A 20,678-nucleotide genomic window follows, 5' to 3' on the forward strand; every position below is an offset into this window, starting at 1 on the left:
AAATAACAGGGGAAACGAAAGATATAAAATTGATTTTATTTAGAAAGATATATTTTTGAAAAGTAGTTCAAACTCAACGTTTTCGCTCTAGTCTATATTTTTTAATTTGTGTAGATCTATAATAAGTGTCTTATTTATTAAAGTGCATTGGAAATCTAGATTTGTAGATGTAATTAAAAAGACAAAATAAATACAATTTTATTCTAAACAATGTTTTAACTTTCGTAACTTTCTCGAAAGAAGATCCCATTGTTTCTATTTGACTTTCTACTTTCACTGTTGAGTCGTAAACTTAGTTAGACTTAACTGCGATATCTGTAAGTAAACTTGATTGTAGATCAGGACTAGAATATAGTGTTTCTAGATCTAGAGTATGGTCTAGAATGTCACTGCAGGCGTAAGTTATTCAAATAATGATAAATTACCAAATAATATCAAGGTAAAAGAAGTTACTTAGAGTAAAGGATGGTTGTCGGACACGCTAAGCCATTCTCCGGCCATTTTTAAGTTTCAAAATTCATAACTCCGTAATGGTCTAACCTATGAATAAACTGATGGTGTCAATGAATTCGTCATCCTTTTGTCTATAAAAATAGCTATTTTGCAATGTATCACTACGCATAGTTAAAATTAGATCTGATGTGAAGAGGGGTAGGTTGGGTTTTCTGATGCGTAAAAGTTTTCGTCATGATTTTTGTCTCTGTAAAAGTTGTTGGCCGGTTTGGAGATTTATCGGACACTTCAAAGGAAATAGATGTCTTCTATATATTAAACATGTTATTATTAAGACATTTCATCCTTAATTTTATTATTCTGTACATTAGCGCAACGACACAAGCCATATTATCACTTTTCCCACGCTCCACGCTTTCATTCTCGGCTTGTAACTGACGTCACACCACGGCCACTACTTTGGGCCTAGCTTAGCTGGTCGCGCTAGGGGAAAAAATCGCCTCTGTTGGGGGGGGGGGGAAGAGGAGGAGTATTCTCTCTAGTCTACCTACGGGGCACTTTTTTTCCCCCGTAGCACAGCTCCACTAGCGCAGTGCGTGCCTGTCTCACCTTAGCCTTTACGGTACCAGTCAGATAATTGCTAGTCTCCTGCTCTCTCTCTCACCTGCTTTTTTTTTTTTTTTAGAGCGTGTAATGGTATGCTTAATTAAGAGACGTGGAAAAAGGGGGGGGGGGGAGAGAGACTTCATGTAGTATACTCTCTTTTGATTTTGACAATCTCTTAGAATTTTGATGTTTCACACAATGGCCATTTAGCGCACCTGGTCGATCAATAATTGTAGGCTCGAGGTCTACAATGATATTGCTATTGTGACTTTTTTTTTTTCAGCTGCCCATTGATGCCAATTTATTATTGTATATATATGGGCACCTAAGTGCTATAACATTTGTACATATTTGTTGCATATTAAATGGTTTAAAATAAATGGTTATACGTTTTGCATACACCACATTAACTTTTTTTTTATAAATATGTTACGAATTTTTTTTTTTTGTGAAACATGTAACAAACACACACAAGAACACATACATAACTTAAATATACATTTTCTACTATATTATTTTATCAAACAACAAAATTATTCTTGTAAATGTTTAAAAAAAAAAAAATAACAATTTGTTTATTTCCCCATAAGTACTGTGTCAAGTTATTTCCCTTTGATGACTAGCGTCATATGACGATATGTTTTCTTATTCAGAAAGGTAAAACTTGTTGGCCACCCCCTATTTACATGTTAAGTGGGAAAGGAGAGTCTGGGTTGTACAATTTATCTGTTTCTAGTGCCTATTTAGAAGCATTATATCTGGGTTTTAATTGGGTAATGCATCTAGGGGCTTAAAAATCGTCTTAGCTCCAGACCCTATCTCGTTCTTCCCCTTGGGAGAAAAAAAGCTAAGTTTTACAGTAGTCTACTTTGACCCCAGATAAAATTACTTTCTCTCAATATAAAAGGGAGCTGTACGTGTCGGAAGTGTGACAAAATAGTCCATGCGCAATATTTATACGGAAGTTGGGTAGTAAACATTCAAATAAAGAAGATTTAATAATAATACATCGAGGTGGCCGATATGCGAGACGAAACCCGGGTGGCCGACAACCATCCTTTAGAAGTTAAGAGATCTGTTTATAGTGGGATTAGTGGTATTTTACGATTACGAGACGATCTTTTCCCTTTGAGCCTTTGAGTTTGACTTTGAGGCCTTTGAAATATTAATAACCATAAATATTTATCGGGGCTTTGACTTTGGCTTTGCTGCTTGCACTGACTTTCCCCATTTGCATCTTCTTGTGTGACTAAACTTGACAAAGAGGCATATCCTTGATACACAGCTTCGGTCACAGGTTGGGCATATGTAATCACCAGGCTCCGTTGCATTTTCACTCTTCTTTCTGCTGCTGTTGAGTGTTGTGTTGTTTCACATTCATGACATTGTATGGCATCAGCAATCCGAGACCCTTCCTTTATGCTCTCACTCCATGTGGATCTATCCAGTGCCACTTCTTCCAGGAGAGCTGCTAGTGTCGATTTTGAAAAGCTTCATGTTGCATTTGCATAAATCCATAGCCATATATATATATAATACAAAAAAACCTGTAAAAGTGGGCGACCAGCGGCTCTCCTGCCTTTTATTAGATCGCCATACAGAGTGTTGTGTGGAAGTCGACCTACTGGCATTCTTCAAACATGATCAAGCCATCCAAGGCATTTGCTGCTGATAACACTGCGGATACTCTGGCACCCTGCTCTTCATAGCACTTTCTAATTGGTTATTTTATCTTGACACCTTATTTTAAAGATCCGCCTTAGGCATCAGAGGTGGAAGACATTCACCTTTTTTTTCCTGCCCGAGTAGGGTGACCATGTTTCACTTCCGTATAGCAAAGTGCTCATCACAAAGGCCCGTTAGACTAAGGCTTTAATATTGTTAGTTAGCTTATGTTGTCCCACACTCTTTTCTGTAACAGTGACATGGTGCCCATTGCTTTGGCTATCCTGTTGTTAATGTCTTTATCCAGTAGAGCATCGTTGGATATGATGGAGCCAAGGTAACAAAAATAGTCAACAATTTCTAGTGGTTGGCCATTAATGATTACATGAGGTGCAGTATTTGTGTTCTAAACTAGTATCTTAGTCTTGCTTTGACTAATATTTAAGCCGTATCTTCTGGCAAACAGCAGATAGTTTGTCAATCAGGGAATGATGCTGAATGTCAGAATCAGCCACAATAGCTACATCATCAGCTTACAGGAGTTCCCTGATAAGTATCTTTCTAACCTTGGTTTTTGCCCGCAGCCTTGATACATTAAATAGTTTTCCAGAGGATCTTGTATGAAGAAGTACACCTTCGTTGATGTTGTTGTACGCATAATGCAGTAGGCAGGAGAAGAATATACCAAACAGAGTAGGTGTGAGCACACATCCCTGCTTGACACCACTGCTAAACTCAAAAGGTGCTGATTGGGCTCCATTGAATTTGACAGTACATTTATTTCCTTGTGAAAGCACTCAATGAACTTGAGTAGTTTGGGAGCAAACCCCTCTAACTTTCAAGAAAAACAATGAAATTTCACATTTTTTTGAAAATAGTACATTTTAATACTAGAACATTGAATCATTTCACTAGTTATTTAATACTTGTTTGCTGTATCTATTTGTCTGTGAGCATTTTTAGACACCTACCCCTTACACAATTTTCCTTAGCAACCATTGTTTATTCATCGTTTCTAAGGCTATAACATGATTGTAATTAATAATGTAAAAGTAAAAAATGGGAAATAATGAAAGGCTAAGTAAATCTGAACAGGAAGAAGTTACAATAAGGAAGGTAACTATAAAAATTTTTACAAATAGTTCCAAAATATAAACATGTTGGATATTTTTTCTAAAAATTTTGTTAGGTTGTCAGTGCTGGTCTTATTGTGCTTTTATTTTTGTTGTGAGTATTACTATTTTGCTAATTATTGAAAGCCTGAACTGTTTATTTCAAAATGGGAAATAAAAAAAAAAAAAGGCCAAAAGAACATTAAAAAGACAATTTCGTGGCAATCAACACACTTGTCCTACCACAGCTATTAAGTGTAGCAAGCAAAATTAGAGAGCTCCCTAATACCAAAAGTGAGACACCTGTAACTCCTGGTCCTTCTGCCAAGAAAATTAAAATGCAAAGTAATATTCTACCAGAAGAAAGGAACTTAAACAATAGTAATTCATTTATTTTAATGGACACTAGTATTCTTTTTACTTTTCTATCTGCTACTGTTGCATGTGATGTGTGCTCCCAGTTCACCTTATCTGTAGAGCTCGATGACGAAAGACGAAGTGGTTTCGCCCATGAAATAATATTAAGAAGCAGTAATTGCAATGAATGGGAGACAAGATTCAAAACAAGTAGAAAGGATTCTGGCCACAAAGAAGTCAATTTAAGAATGGTATCATTTGCTAGAGCCATTGGAAGAGGATATAATGCACTTGATATTTTTACATTATATCTCAACAGCCCTCCGCCAATGACCAGAAATAACTATAAAAAAAATCTTTGCAATAGTTGCTGAAGCTAGTAAAAAGGTAGCCATGGAAAGTATGAAGAAAACTGTAACAGAGTTAAGCGAGGTATGAGACGTTTCTGTTGATGTGACATGGCAGGGCAGAGGTCATTCTAGCCATCGTGGAGTGGTAACGGCTATTTCCGTTGAAAACGGAAAGTGTATTGATACAGAAATTCTTTCCAATATTCGTAAGGCATGTCAGCATTGGGAAAAAAGAAAGGGAACAGTTGAATATGAGTCCTGGAGGTTACAACACAATTGTAAAATTAATCATGCAGGTAGTGCTGGAGCGATGGAAGCTGCAGGTGCAGTCAACATTTTTATGCACTCTGTTGAAACCAGAAATATTCGCTACACTCAATATTTAGGTGATGGAGATTCTTCTTCATACAAAAAAGTGGTCGATTCTAAGCCATATGGAGAGAAGCCTATAGAAAAACTGGAATGCATAGGCCACGTCCAGAAAAGATGCGGGACAAGACTGAGGCGGCTAGTAAATGAAAATAAAGGACAAAAGCTTGACGATGGCAAGGGCATTAGTGGTAGGGCAGATTAACCAGCAAAAAAATAGACACGCTCCAAAATTACTTTGGATTTGCTATCCGTCAGAAAAGTGGTAATTTCGCTCATATGTAAGCAGACGTCAAAGCTGTCCTTTTTCATGTTGGATCATCTGAAAAAATGCGAAGAAGACATGATTACTGCCCTGACAACTCCTTGGTGCAAATACAAACTTGACCCAAACTCTTACAAGCATAAAAATGGTCTCCCTGAAGCTGTAATAGCATTTTTGGAACCTGTTTTTGAAGATCTGGCAAATGAGGAGCTGTTGCAAAATGCACTCATGGCAAGAAACAGAACAGAAATGAAAATTTGAACTAATTGATTTGGGAAAGATGTCCTAAAGAGTTGTATGTAGAGAAAGAAACTATAGAAGAGGCAGTGTATAGTGCTATCTCTTATTTCAATGATGGATCTGTATCAACCATTAAATTTTTGGAATACCTAGGTATAGAAACTGGATACTACGCATACAAAAAGTGTTTCGACCACAACAAAAAACGCATTCTTTTTTCTGACATCAAGTCATCAGAAGCAGAAAAAACATTAAGAGACATAAAAAAAAGGTTTCCTGGATACCACAGCAGCTTCAGAAGGGGATATGTACACACCAGGAGGGCATTAAAAGTCATTTGTAAGTAAAATAAAGAATATTTTAATTTTTTTTCCAGTTTTCCGAAAAATGATTTTTTTTCTCTATAGGTGTCCAACATTTAACGTTGATAACTTGATCAAATATTGTTCTGTTACTTTGAAATTTACCACATACATTCCTTATATCTTTGTGGAGGGCCCCTAGCAGTTTCATTGCAATACATTAAAGGGATTTTATAAAACTAATTTTTTAGTGGACCTGAATGAAATAACTTTATCTTATTAAAACTGGTAGGGGCCCTCAATCATTATATTCTAAGCTTATTTTCCAAATCTGAAAGCTTAGAATTAATTAGGAGCTGAGTAAGAAGTGTTGAAAAATACAATATAGTTTTACTATTGTGGCGGCCATCTTGGACCCATATTTGCAAAATTATTATTTTTTTACTCAAATTTTATGGTCCCTTCAATGTAATTATCTAGAAAAAAAATATTCCTAATGCTAAATTAAGAAAATTAGGGTCTCTGAGGGGTTTGCTACCTAATAGTTTGAAAAGGCCACTTCTGCTGACCATGTCAAAGGCTTTAGTCAGATCAGTAAAAATGATGTAAAGGGGTCTGTCTCTCTCTCTGAATTTCTCCTACAAAAGTCATAGAGAGGATACCCCTCCTGAATCCACATTGAGTCGCTGGGTAGACTCTAGAAGCTATCACTTGCAGCCTGGATAGTGCCACTCTAGCAAAGAATTTGCCAACTAAAGAAGTTTAGATCTAGATAAAGATAATTACTAGTGACTACTAGAATTAGATCTAGATCTAGTGTTACTAATACTCACTGTTACGTGTAGGTAGCAGCAAAGTTTTTAAGTGCAGATATACAGAAAGAACTGACTAGATAGCATCTTTTTCAGGTCATAATTTGCTAGAGGTATGACATCAGGAGCTGAATCAGCTTCTGCATTGAATGGTGGGCTGAGGGTATTGAAAACTTGTTCCTATTAAGTTCTTGACGTCTTAAAATTTGCTTTCAAAGTCCTTTTTACTTGAAAGGTGAGTTAAGATAAGATAAATCCTTTTTGAAAAATAAATATAGGAGGCTGAGCAGTAAAGTGTTTGGCTTCCATACCAAATTCCCAGGTTCGAATCCTGGTGAAGACTGGGATTTTTAATTCTGGGACCTTGCGCGCCTCTGAATCCACCCAGCTCTAATGGGTACCTGGCATTAATTAAGTAAAATTAAAGGTGGTTGATCATTGTGCTGGCCATATGACACTGTCTTTAAACAGTGGGCCACAGAAACAGATGACCTTTACATCCTCTGCCCAATAGATTGAAAGGTCTGAAAGGGGAACTTAGAGGGAAAGCTATAGTTTATCATTTGGTACACATCAATCATTCTTTACCTTTACCTATCCCTTAGTCTGTTGGACCGTTGGGACACCAAACAAGACTTGTCGACCGTCTTTCTCCATTCCTCCCTGTCTTTTACTTTGCTTTCTCTTCTTCTTTTTCCTGGTACTGTTCCCTGAAGGAAGGTCTTTACGAGCCCTGATGATATTGTAATATGGCCATAGATTTTAAGCTTGCATTTTTTTTACAATAGTTAGCAGGTCATCATGGGGTCCGATCGCTGCAGTAACCCTGTCTCTAATCTCTTGGTTAGTGATGCGGTCTTTGAATGTGATACCTAGGATCCTTCTGTAGCATCTCAATTCCATTGCTAGGATCCTCCTCTCTAGCTCTGCAGTCAGCGCCCAAGACTCGCAAGCATATAAAAATGTGGCCATGACCAGGGAGCACATCAGTCTGATTTTGGTGCCGAGGGCTAAGCCTTTGTCTTTCCATATTATTTTTTTATTTATTGTCTTTCCATCATTCTTATAACATTGTTTAAATTTATTTTATTTTTTTTAAATAGGTGTAGAAGCTGTTCGCCTCAACATAAAAACAAATGCATGTCAAAAAAACATTGCAACAAGTTGCGAAATCTGTTTTAAAGCTCTGCATTGCAAGATGTTCAGGTATTTCAACAGATCTTCTCCCAAGACGGACAGTTCTCATTTCTCAGTCCAAAAGTATCTATGAAAATCTTGCACTGGAAGAATGGCTTTATGAGAATGCAAATTTAGCCGAAACTGAATATCTATTGATGTGGAGGAACCATCCAGCTGTTGTATTTGGTAGACATCAGAATCCATGGCTTGAGGCAAACATCCCCTTCACCAGAGATCGAGAAATCGATACTGCTCGAAGGTGCACAACATTCTTATTGCTCTCTGGCAGAGAGGTATTCTAATGAAACTAAATATTAATATCAATCAATTGTTACCATGCTAATATCATTGGACAAATATCTTTATAGATATATTTGTTTAGTTTATACTTTAAAAAAAGATTTTCTTAAATGAAAAAAAAAAAAAAAAAAAGAATATGTGTGCTCTTTTTTTTACAATACATCTATTCAAGTCAGAACTTTGCAGAACCTGGACAACTTATCTCAAAAACACCTTAAATGATTTTCCTAGAAATTTAACAGTGATGTTTATCACTGAGAAAAGAATTACTAGCTCGTTGGCCACACTGAGAAAACTCTGGTAGTTTGACTGGTATTATTTTTCAAAGTAAAAAATAAATGTAAATTTGGTTGGAGACTTTTATCTAGGTCTAGAGCCAACATGGCGTAATCATCGGTATTACTGTAATTATGCCATAACTGAGTAAATTTAAAGTTGCTTCTATTTTATCGAAGTTAAAGAGTGTTGCTTACATTTTACATAAATCTAATATAGATTACATCTAGATTGTAGATCTAGAAGTAGATCTAAACTAGATCTTAACAATTCTAAACCAGAACTTATGGTCTAGTGTTAGATGAAGATGTCCATATAATGAACATACCAATAAATAATTACATAACTATGCCTTCCTAGCTGGCTGAATAAAAAAAATGTGTTGCCCGAATTGAACCAAAAATTTAAGAAAAAATATTTTTGAAGTTTAATAATGGAGGTATTACCTTTTTAAAAAAAAATACATTTTTCAAATGATTTTCTTGTTTAAAAATAATTTGCAGACGAAGTGTGGTATCCAGATTCAGAACTAGTTTGATGGCTAAATAAATATATAAATATGTAATTTATATTCTGTTGCTTTTTTTTTTTCCTAATATATAAAATAAATTTAAAAAAAAAAGCATATTATTCTACGCCCACTCATCGGGCAAGCGTAAAGCTTCTTATCTCTCCTTCTAGTGATGTTGCTTGTTGTGTAGCCTTTGAAAGCTCTAGGGTATCACCTGTTTTTATGTTTTTTAAAGGTCAAAGTTCTAAAACATCATAGCTTCATAGTAATCTGGAACTATCTGTTTGTATGTATTTAAAACTCGTTTAAAGTATATAAACTATTGAGATACACGGTTTGAAACTTTCTTTTGCATTTTCGATCTTACCAATATCAGTTTTTTGACCTAAATTTCTTGACAGAGCGAGTGGAGGTGGAACAGTATACCATGATGAAGGGAACCTGAACCTGTCATTTCTAATGTCTCGACCACGTTACAATAGACGCGCCAATCTGGACCTTATAGTGGAGGCCCTTGTCAGGAAATGGGACATAGACTTAGCAGTGAATCAAAGGAATGATATAATGCTGGAGCGGTTCTACAAGGTGGGTTGAATAAAGACTAGAGCAATGGTTCCCATCTTTACTTTAAGAACAAAGGATTCTATGTAAGGTAACTTTAACCAATAAGTTTGCTACTTCTATATTGAATAGAATTTATTGTGAATCAATTTGTAAGTTGACATTATTTGTAACGTGAGTAAAGTTGAATTCACCTTCACCTATTCCTTTAGTGTGTTAGAACTTTTGGCACCACACATGATCTGTCGACCATCTTTCTCCATTCCTCTCTGTCTTTTGCCTGGACCAGAATCTCTTTCAATGACAGGCCCGTCCATTCTTTGATGTTGTCTTCCCATAGCTTTCTCTGTCTGCCACTCTTCTTTTTTCTGGTACTGTTCCCTGTAGTAAGGTCTTTGCAAGCTCTGATTGTCTCGTCATATGGCCATACAGTTTAAGTTTGTGATCCTGTTTTTGAAATTCCTCATTTATGGTGCAGTCTTTGTATGTAGTAGTTTCCCTTTCAGACCTTGCGATCTATGGGGCAGATGATGCTAAGGTAATCTTTTCTATGGCCAACGGTTAACAAGCAAGGTGTCATGTGGCCAGCACAACGACCAACCGCCTTTACTTTCCCCAACTAAAGTCAGGTACCCATTAAAGCATTCATTCACAGACACTGATATGTTACAAAATTCCTCTTGCTTTGTTAACATGACTGAGCAGGTATCTGGCACTGCAGCGAGACTTGGGAGATCTCAGAGCTTTCATCACTGTACCTTGTTGATGAGCGTGGATCAAGGGATGCTATTGAAGAGTCTAGATTCCCCTATGGTGAGTCTAACTATTTCTGAAAGAGTCTTAACTAGATTTACACTCAGTAAACTAGGTCAAAAAGTTTTAATAACCTAATTAATTTTCTGGTGACCTAAATTGTTCAAATGTTTTAATAACCTAATTAATGACCAGATGTTGTAATAACCTATTCAACTCTAATACTTTTCAAAAATAATTTGGGCTAAATGTATAAATGTATAAATTATCTTTTTTTTTTTAATGACTTGATTACCCACCATTTTAATCAGTTAGCACAGTGACTTGTTCACCATTTCCTCTTTCTCTTTAAATCTTGACATGGCTTCCATCCCGTTCCCACCTGTATCAGAACCTAGCCTCATGTACATTATTTCAAACGAATATGTCAATAAATGTATATGCATCTGAGACCAAAAGAAAAGGTCCTGCCAAAGACATGCATAGATGTGGGAAGCGTGGTCGAGAGGCCAAGTGCGCTTGAACTTGGCTTGGCTTGGCTTGGCTTGACTACCTAGAAGGGGCTCGAGGTTCGACACCCGACTCGGGCAGAGTTGTGTTTACTGAGCGCCTAAAGGCAGCACGGAAAACCAACTCCTAGATACCCCCTCCTCCCCCCACCGGTCCACAAATGAGATTGGACCAAAAGCGCTCTGAGCATGCTATAAGCATGAAAGTAGCGCTATATAAAAGCTCTAATAATAATAGATGACCAAGAGAGAACTCAGCAAGGTCAGCCACTGGCAGACAACAGGTTTGTCCGCATCGGGTGTGGCTAAATATGTAGGTCACAGGGCTGCACAGCCACACGAAATGCTGCTCTCCTTAATCTTGAGTCTATAAGGCAAGCTTTATTGTGTATTAAAGAAGAGGGGGGGGGGGGGAACAAAAACAATCAAGTTAGCTTAAGCATGGGTCTTCTCTAGAGGCAGTTGAGTTCAGGAAATCTCAAAGCTATCTAAGCTTCCCAATAAGTAGGCTATGTTGTAAACCAAATATTAATTAGATTTAAAACATGTTTGTATCTTTTTATCAGTATGAACTTGTTCACCGTGTGACAATTTTTTTAAAAGTGGGAATCAATAGTTCCACTTTTTTTAATTCTCTGCTCTTCATTATGGGACACAGTTAGGTGTTGAAAGTAAAGCCACCAAAAGTGTTCCTTCCTCTGTGATGAATTTAAAGGACAAGGTTCCAGAATTGACCTTTGAACTTTTGTCAGAGGTCATTGGTCAGCACTTCCTGAGCGGTTCCCACTCCCCACATAATGTAAGTGTGTGTTTGATTAAGTACTGTTACTTGTTGTATGTTAGCCAAGAGGTCAAAAAATAAAAAAAAAACTAAATTTAAAGAGTCATGTTTCAATTTACTTGAAATTTGAGTTTTCCTCTAATTGATTACTGGTATAGGGTTAGGTAGAATTATTTAGGTATGAGCATCATTGTTAACCCCTTGAGAAACTGGTGCACTTGACTTCACCTGTCCCATAGACCATAGCCTCTGAATGAGATTTTTACAAACATATGCTAAGCTCATTTGCTCTTGTATCTGCTTAGTTCAAAAGTAGAATCTCCAATGTTACAGTGTATTAATACCTTACATTTTGTTGTGATATCCATCTCGTGTGTCTGCAACTGTACACCAACTTCAAGAATGCATCATTAAAAGAATACTTCCTCTCTCTTCTGCCTCCCTCACTCCACCAATGAGTAATTTAATCTGTACAGCTCCTGTTTTTTATAAAATATTCAACATTTTTAAAACTAAATTTAAGACATTCTTGTAACCCATTAATTGCTTTCAGTCTTTTGTAAAGAACTTGATTTGAAGCATCTTTCTTTAGCTTTTCCATTGTCATTCCAGTATCTTTAGCTTCACTGATGACTGACCTCTTCCAGGTTTGTTTTTTTATGCCTGACCACTTTCCTCTTTCCCAGTGGATTTCAATTAAGTGCCTGCTTTGGTTTTTGGCAGGGTATATCCTGTGCATCTGCACTTTCACTTTTTAATATCTTGGACTATGGCCTTAGGGTTTTTGCTTGGTTCTCTCACAAAAGTTGACAGTAGCTATCGTTTCGCGTCACCTAATTTTCAATATCCAGTGTAGGCAACTGTTGTTGAAGGTCTGGAGCTTTCCCATATTTGTTTTTGTAACTCTCGTTGTCTTGGAACCAGGAGAACTGACTGAACATTTGTGTTAAAGATTCTGATCTTGTTCTGTAGTGACTGTGTTCTGGAGCGTCAGATTGCCTGAAGAGCGGTTAAGGCAAATGGCTTCATTAATATTGCCACGAATCTCACTATCCAGGCTCTCTGCAAACTGCACCATACACCACCAACTTAAAGAACTTGACAACTCAGGGCTCCAAAGTAACATAACACTTTAATAGTTGAAGAAATAACAGCCAATACTGTACAATTGGCAGCACGTAACACAAGACCGTACAAATACCTCTTCGATAACACCGTTCCGCCGTATCAACTCTTGCACTGGCCTCTCCGTCTCGTTCCGGGCATTCACTGGGTTCAACAGTTCAGGACTGACTTCACACACTAGGCTCGTTGTGTCGGACTCGATCACAGACCAAGATCAAGACGCCGTTCGTCTCAACTGTACTTGATAGTACTCCGCACTGAACCGTCGTAATGCTCCGTACAGAACCACACCGGACTGTAGTGAACCGGGCTCTGAACCCCTGCCGTGAACCTTGCTGTATTGAGCCCCCTTTTCTCGACTGTGTTGACTGCGACACCTCCGCTCTTTATATAGGGTCCCTACTGGCCTTCTCGAACCGGACAGAACGCCGCTCGACGTTTCTAGGTGGTCAGATGACTACAACTCACGTGACGCTCATGAGCTCTGTTCACGACGGCGATCCTTCCCGAACCGTCCTGTTGATACTCGACTCGGTTGACCGTCGTAGCTCGTCACGGTTGACCGCTCGTCTAGCGCTGGCCTGGGGCGAATTGCGTCGGCTGACTACACTCACACCACTACCCCCATCTGTGCCACCACCAGGTTTATAACAATATCATATATTGTCATCAGTTCCATGGTCTTTGCTAACCCTACTTCTCAGATATGTGAAATGGTCCGTATCCAGGATGTTCTCCCTCCGACTGGGCTCTCTTGTCTGTTATTCATCCTTTTCGTTCAGTTTATTAGAAGTTCACCCCCTTTTTTACTACTTCTGAGAGTCTGGTTAGTTTGGCCTGGTCATTTTTGGTTGTTTTTTTTAGGAGAGAAAGCCAATTACTTCATCAGTTAAATCATGTTTGATTTTAGGGTTTATACTTTGATTTTGTGGATAACTTCTTGAATTTTGAAACAAAAATGAAATTTGGCCAATAGACTGCAGGACTTAATAAAATTTCAGTATAGACTGATTGAAGTCTGGAAATATTTGAATTTGAATGTTTTTAAGGAAGCTTACCCACTTACACTAGTTACTAGAAAATATTATAAATGCATTTTTTTAAAAGAAACTAGCCAAAGAAAAGGAAATCTTATCTAATAATCCACTTTCTGATTTACATGTAAAAAAAAAAAGGGAAAAAACTTTGAATTCTTAAACAGGACAATATTGATTTTTTCTTTTTTTATTGATATTAAGAGTTACTATTACTTGTAACAACTTTTGAGATTTTTTTCAGGTTTATGTAACAGCTTTTGGGATTTAAGTATGAAATTATTAAGCATACCTTGCCAGAGTGTTTTTACTTTTTTTTCGCTTCACAGTTACACTAGTCACATTGTTACACAACTGATATTAAAACATTCTTAAGATTTTTGTTTGTTTATTTTTAATGAAGGACATGAAGCTTGTTATTTTTAACATTTTTTTTTCTCAGGCTGACAAATTTGAGTTTATCCACCCTTTGGACAATATTAAATATCCAGGAGTTGACAAAATCCTGGCACGACTTCTTTCCTGGCAATGGATCTACGGTAAGACACCAGCATTCACAATACACAGGAAGTTTGTCGGAGTAGCTTTTCATGAGCTCTGCACCCTAGAGGTGGTCATCAAAGCAGAACAAGGAAAACTCACGTCTCTGACTGTGGCGCTACAGAATGACATTGTGAAGAATAAGTTAGACAGTTTTGTGCAGTCCACACTGTCTTTTTACACAAATTATTTCCTAAGGGAAGAAGTTTTACTTACGCCTCAAAGTATTTCAGACATGCAACAAAAATACTCCAAAATTGTTTCAGAGACATTCTCTAACTCTCCAGAAGCCATCCAATTAGCAAAGTGGCTGTCTGATAGTGTGACTTCTTGTTTTAATTTTGTGTAGTTAAAGTGCAAAATGTTATGTTTATGTAAACAGACAAACCATTACCAACTGTGGAGCTTAAAGTTTTGAACACAGGAGATTTCAAATGAAGTTAAATTCATTTAACTCTCTATTCAATCAAATACTTGCAAGGCTTGTTGCCCTCCATGTAGCTCTCAGTGTGTTCTAGAACAGAACTTTTGTGGAGATGAGTCAAAGGTCAATAGAATTTATTATAATATTAATGAATTGAAATATGTTTAATGTAAATAATAAAAGACAAACATACTCTCTGACTCTTGTCAACTTTTTTATTTTATTGTTGCAAGTCATTGTGTGACAGAACCAAAGATGACCAGAATCCATTCATTAGTTCTAAAAGTATAACAGCCAAACAAGTTCTACAAGTATAAATACATAATCTCTTTTGTAGTTCAAGAAAGAACTGCATTTGCAAAGGAGAAAAATTAGTCGGGTTCTATAAATACAAATGTCATTTTATTACTGACCTAAGTAAAATATTAAGGAGGGTAAACTATGGAATTTTCATATTGAAATCACTAGTTTGTGGAACTACTCATACAAATCACATGCCAGAGATAATTATCTCAAGTGTACTATATTTTGTTGCCAATCTCTTAATACAGACTTCCTAGAAAACATCTCAATACACATTGGGCTAGAGAATGAATTATTGTGTCACTTAACAGCATGGGTAAGAAAAGGAATGTTTATACAGTTCAACTCTTGGAAAGTTGAAGTCTCTTGATCTAGCTCATTAAAGGATTTGACTCAATGGATCATTGCATTAAGACAATCCCTCAACTAATGGATATATCTGCTGGACTTGCACACTACAGCTAGAAAACTGAACATGGGTTAGAGTTATCACAAACTTTGTTTACATTATCCCTTAGCTTTCACTACCTGGTGTAAATTTTACATCAGTTAAAAAAAACCTGTTTAGTCATTTACAATCTTTACATTTTCACTGCTACTAACTTTCATTTGTTGAATCTCGTAGCCATTTAGAATGGACACAACAGAAGTCATAAAAATCACAATGCCTTTGTCTGTGCTTATATTTGCTCAATACAAATAAAATGCCTTGCAAGACCATTTTGAAAGTCTTTGGACAAACTTTTTTCTTTCTTCTCATAGACTGATAAATTGTCCGAAGATATTTATTGGGATGGGGCAAAAAATTACAAAAAAAAAAATTTTTTTGATAATACTTTTTTTTTGCAAACACCGGTGAAAGCTTTCAATGTCAAAACATAACAACAGTTAAATAAAAGCCCTATAATAATAATACAAAATTACCTATAAATTGTGAAATGGAATAGGGTTAATCAAATTTTTTTTGTGATAATTTTTATATTAGAGCAGTTTTTTATTTGTTTGATTTGAGCAAACATAGTACATGAGAGAAAAAAACAAAACTGGCAACAATGGCCAGATAATAAAACTTGACAGCTGCCAAATTGTTTTATTACTAGAAGACATGGAAAAACATTATACGTTCAGTTGGTCAGTGAGAATTACTAAAGTTTTATGACTTTTTGCATTGTTAAGGCATTCAGAAATTGTACACAGTTATTTACAGTTGTAATTCTTCTTGGTCAAGAATTAAAAAAAAACAACTTTAATAATAAATCAATTTGGCAAAAAACTTGATAAGTTGGCAAAATTTGTTTACAATACTTGACAAGTATTATTTCTCAGATAAACTGATATGGTTTGTAGATGTTGAAAAAAAAAAATTTAGCATTGACAAAATGAATTCAAAGGCACCACTTTTATGACAGTTTTAAGCAGTTGTTATTTTAGTCTATTTTTTTTTTTTACTCTGAAATATGACAGTTTGAAACATGTTCAGTTAAGATAAAACTTAAATGAGTCAGCAGTTGTCTGGTATGTTGGGTTACTGCCCAAAATTTCTGTTCTCAAATATTGTGTCATCACAAAAGACTTGATATAAATGGACTGATTCTGTACAAAAATATCATAAAATAAGACCAAGTCGAATAAAAGGAAACAAAATTGCTTGACAGAAACAGACGAAAGAAAACTACTAATATATTTATGCTATTATCCAAGGTTTATTCCCAAGGAAATTTATTTACAATTTTTTTGTACATTCAAAAGCCTTGAAAAAAAAAAAAAAAAAGACTTAATGTTGCTGGCGCAAGATTTTCACCATTTTACAATCTCCAGGTGCCAACTCATAATGTGGACAAAATGAATTCCATTATACACAAATATACACATGTATTTACATGGCTTCAAAGAGTTTATGATTGTAATATTGCATTTATTTATCTACATATCGTGTCAGTATCTACAACTTTGAAACATCCAAGTAATGTACACCAATTCTTAGAGTATGTACAACAGAAACTTTGGTGCTAAATAGTTCATTGTAAAATATTCAACCATAGAGATTAACAAACAAATTTATATCGGAGATGTGCATAATTTTCTTTCTTAACACCAATAATAATCAATAAATCTACTAAACTGTCTAATCCGAATAATAACATAACAATATTTTTCTTATTAGATACAATTACACAAGTGGAAGAAATTCTGAATAAAAAAAAATTTTCAAAACTGTAATACAAATTTTGTTGGCAACTGCATTTCATTGCCAAGAGAAACAAAAAAAAATTCACACTGAAACTTGGGATGAACATAAAAAATGTATTGCATAATAGATTTTATTTTCACACTCCATGATAGTTTTACGAAAAATAGTATAAAGAAAAAAACAACATCACATTGTGTACAATTGTTTAACCCAGTATGCACATTAAAGTAACAGTGTGTAGAAATAAAATCCAAAGCTTACAAGAAAAGTGATGAATACATGAGACAATTTGTAACTTTTTCGGTGTATCAATAACTGAAAAAACAAATGTGTGGTATGTATACGATTAAAAAAAGAAGAAAAAAAAAAAAAAGTTTTTCTTACAAGAATTAATAAATTGTCAAAGTAAGTCAACACTTTGACTTGCGAAACTTGACAAACTTAGTCACTTGAAAGTTTCTAGATGGTGCTAAATTTGTAAATACAATTTCACCATCATGGCTGCAGAATTTTTAATCACAACTTTATGGCACCATAAATAATTGAACTCTTAAAGTAAAACAATTTTAAAAGAAATATACCTTTCTAATTTTTAATAAATAAAATCAATTCCATAAATTATAATTTACTTGAATCACTAACGACATCAGCTGGAGACATGATTATTTAGAGTCTTAAGATAGAGGCCTGAGTCATGTAACGCCATTGTTCTTTTATACTTTACAACTTAATTCAACTGAGGATGTGAAATACAGAGTTAGCAACCATTAGAATACGGTAATAATCTATCAAGAAAGACTCAAAAGATTTTTAAAAAAACAACAGATTTCCATATTCTAGAAGAAATACATAAAGGAATTCATTCTTTCCAAATGCCATTTGAGCGTGGGTAGTTGCCTGAATCTCTAGCTTCAACAGCTAGATGGATATGCTTAGGACACAATTAACTACATTGTGAAAGAGCATTAGTACATTCAATGACTTTGATAAAATAATGTCAGATACAACTATATACAAATCAACTTAAACATTTTTTTTTTCAAAGAATGTTTCTTGAAACTATTACAGAGATACTATGGTTCAGTAGTGCTGGGTTTCCTCCCCAAAGAAAGTTAAGTTAAAAAAAAGAAATGTATAGTCTTTGCCTTTGAGTCGAATTGAATCAACAAAAGAGTAGAATCAATCCTAGCCTTAGATCACTCCTCATGACATGAATTCGTGTTGATATTTTTAGCTACAAGCAGAGGAGGGTAGCCCGCTGGCAAGGAGAAAAGATTAACTAAAGAATGTATAGCAAAATCTGGCTACATTGCAATAGACCCCACCTACCTATGCCTTGAGTGTTAATGAGAATGAGCCACTTCTAGTTCATAAATAATGAGATTGTGTTCATTTTCAACTATGAAGGTGGGGGGAGAGGGCTTCTAGAATCCTACCAACATTACTGAATGCAAGGGACTCATGAAAGATTTATTCTAGCTCCATGATTCAATGCTTGATATTGCTACTTCTCTTGGGAAACAAATTATTTGGGCTAAACTTTAGTATGAATCCGTTGATTGAAGTTTTTCTTTGCAAACACTCTGTTAAACAACACATGGTCACATTGTGCTTCAAAATACAACGATAATTATTTCATTTGGCTGTCCTCTTTGTATGAGCTTACAGCATATTTCTAAGAAAATATTACAAGTTGAAAATATCTCAGTTTTAACAAGGGGATTGTTGGGTACATCCCAGTCAAAGATTTAATAAGAGCATACAATTATTTATACATAGTTCATGAATAAGCTATTTACATATATATATATAATTATTATTAAAGAAAATGTGATACGACTTAACGTCTGAGACTTAGTAGCTATCAATAGGAGACACATGGTCACTTAGTAGCTATCAATTGGGGATGCATGGTCACTTAGTAGCCATCAACAGGAGACACATGGTCACTTAGTAGCTATCAACAGGAGACAATGCTTTGATAATATGATTGCTTAAATTCATTGTTAAGATTTAGATCTTTGGATCTATGAAGGGAATAAGGACCAGTTTCTGAAACAATGGTGACCTCAGTAGGGAGACTCTGATTGGCTCATAAACAGGGAAAGGTGAACTTGTTCGCTGCTCCTTTAAGGAGGGAAGTTCCTCTTTCTGGTGGTTTCCTTGAGATGGGAACAGCATTCCACTTAATAGATGCTTTCATAGGAAGTGGAAAACATCTTACTAGCTGCTTTAATATAGTTGATTTTTGGAATTATGACCTCCCTGGTCAAGCTATACCAATTCAAAAATTTTTTGCACTCACACAAAAAGGGTGTGAATTGATTAGCTTAGGCTCAGACGGTCTTTGAATGTGATGCCTAGGATCCTTCTGTAGCATCTCAATTCCATTGCTAGGATCCTCCTCTCAAGCTCTGCATTCAACGTCCACGACTCGCAAGCATATAAAAATGTGGCCATGACCAGAGACCGCATCACAAACCAAGAAATCAGAGACAGGGTTACTGTAGCGATCGGAGCTCATGACGACCTGCTTACTATTGTGAAAAAACGAAAGCTTAAAACCTTTGGCCACATTACAAGATCTACGGGGCTCGCAAAGACCTTTCTTCAGGGAACAGTGCCAGGAAAAAGAAGAAGAGGCAGACAGAAAAAGCGATGGGAGGACAACATTAAAGAATGGACAGGCCTGCCATTGAGAGAGGTTCTGATCAAGGCAAAAAAAAGGGAGGAATGGAGAAAGACGGTCGACAAATCTTGCCTGGTGCCCCAACGGTCCAACAGATTAAGGGATAGGTAAAGGTAAAGGTAAAGGTAAGGCTCAGACATTATAATGAATGTTTGCCAACTCAAACAGCCAAAAGTTAAATCCTTCATCAAATGTCAAAGGTCATTAAAAAGTTTTCAGTCACAAAGTGGTCAAAGAATGAGATCTATGTAGTCCACAACTTGTGCCAAACTAAAATAAACCAACACAATACAGTCATGCTGGTTACCTCCCTTAGTTTTGAGTCCAATTTGCATTAACAAAATCAATACTGGTATTACAATAATTTTTAATTCATTGATAATACTTTTATATCATTGTAAATATTGCTATTTCTTCTTTTTTTGTGTGCATGTTCCTGCGAAAGAATCGCAAACAAATTAGAAATCTGTTCAACCAACCCATATATAAACTTCAAATGTATGAAACACACAACAATGTGGGAAAAAAAAATCAATTAGTCAATAAATCTAGTGCAGGCTTTCTTCCACTTGCACTGCGTGCACCACTGATCCCTGTTCTCCATGCCGTACACTTTCCGACATTTACGCACTTCACTTCTGGGTCTGCGATGCTGTGCGACCTTGAATGTTGTGGGGGGCATGCCCGACTTGGGAGACTGGGCCTGGTGCTGGTGCAATCTTTCCTGTGGTGTGGGTTTATTTGGTCTCTGTGGCGGAGAAATCTGGCCAACAAAATGTATTTTGTAAATGATCACAGACAAAAAAGATTTTGTTTCTAGAGTTGACAGCTCCATATAGAGAACACAACAAGAGTTTATTAAAAAACTTCACCTGTAAAGCTTTAGGACACAAACCTAATTCTGTTATATTAACATTCTATCAAATCTACATGCTACAAAATGATTTCTACATTAAATGGTGTCCAACCTC

The 20,678-nt window shown here is 35.9% G+C and overlaps 2 protein-coding genes across 7 annotated transcripts in view; one reads left to right on the plus strand and one right to left on the minus strand.

The window, feature by feature from the left end:
• Positions 1-220: 220 nt before the first annotated feature.
• On the plus strand, positions 221-14,721 carry LOC106055891 (lipoyltransferase 1, mitochondrial-like). 6 transcript variants are annotated; one of them, XM_056015120.1, is made up of 7 exons: positions 237-317; positions 6,628-6,766; positions 7,635-7,969; positions 9,199-9,382; positions 10,064-10,171; positions 11,279-11,419; positions 14,003-14,721. In XM_056015120.1, exons 3-7 carry the CDS (start codon positions 7,668-7,670, stop codon positions 14,447-14,449), a joined length of 1,182 nt encoding a protein of 393 aa, XP_055871095.1. In that variant the 5' UTR covers positions 237-317; positions 6,628-6,766; positions 7,635-7,667; the 3' UTR covers positions 14,450-14,721. The 6 variants fall into 6 exon arrangements, with proteins under 6 accessions (XP_055871099.1, XP_055871095.1, XP_055871096.1 ...); XM_056015121.1 differs by having other exon boundaries at positions 261-397; XM_056015122.1 differs by lacking the exon at positions 237-317 and adding an exon at positions 2,831-5,756.
• LOC106055892 (zinc finger protein 704-like) overlaps positions 14,722-20,678 on the minus strand; it is a 35,042-nt gene continuing 29,085 nt past the window's right edge. The window contains exon 7 of the mRNA XM_056015119.1: positions 14,722-20,470. Within this exon, the coding sequence (XP_055871094.1) occupies positions 20,243-20,470 (228 nt within the window). The 3' untranslated portion in view covers positions 14,722-20,242. The remainder of the gene's footprint in view (positions 20,471-20,678) is intronic.

The sequence above is a fragment of the Biomphalaria glabrata genome, chromosome 17 (genome assembly GCF_947242115.1).
Source record: "Biomphalaria glabrata chromosome 17, xgBioGlab47.1, whole genome shotgun sequence".
Lineage (NCBI taxonomy): Eukaryota > Metazoa > Mollusca > Gastropoda > Planorbidae > Biomphalaria > Biomphalaria glabrata.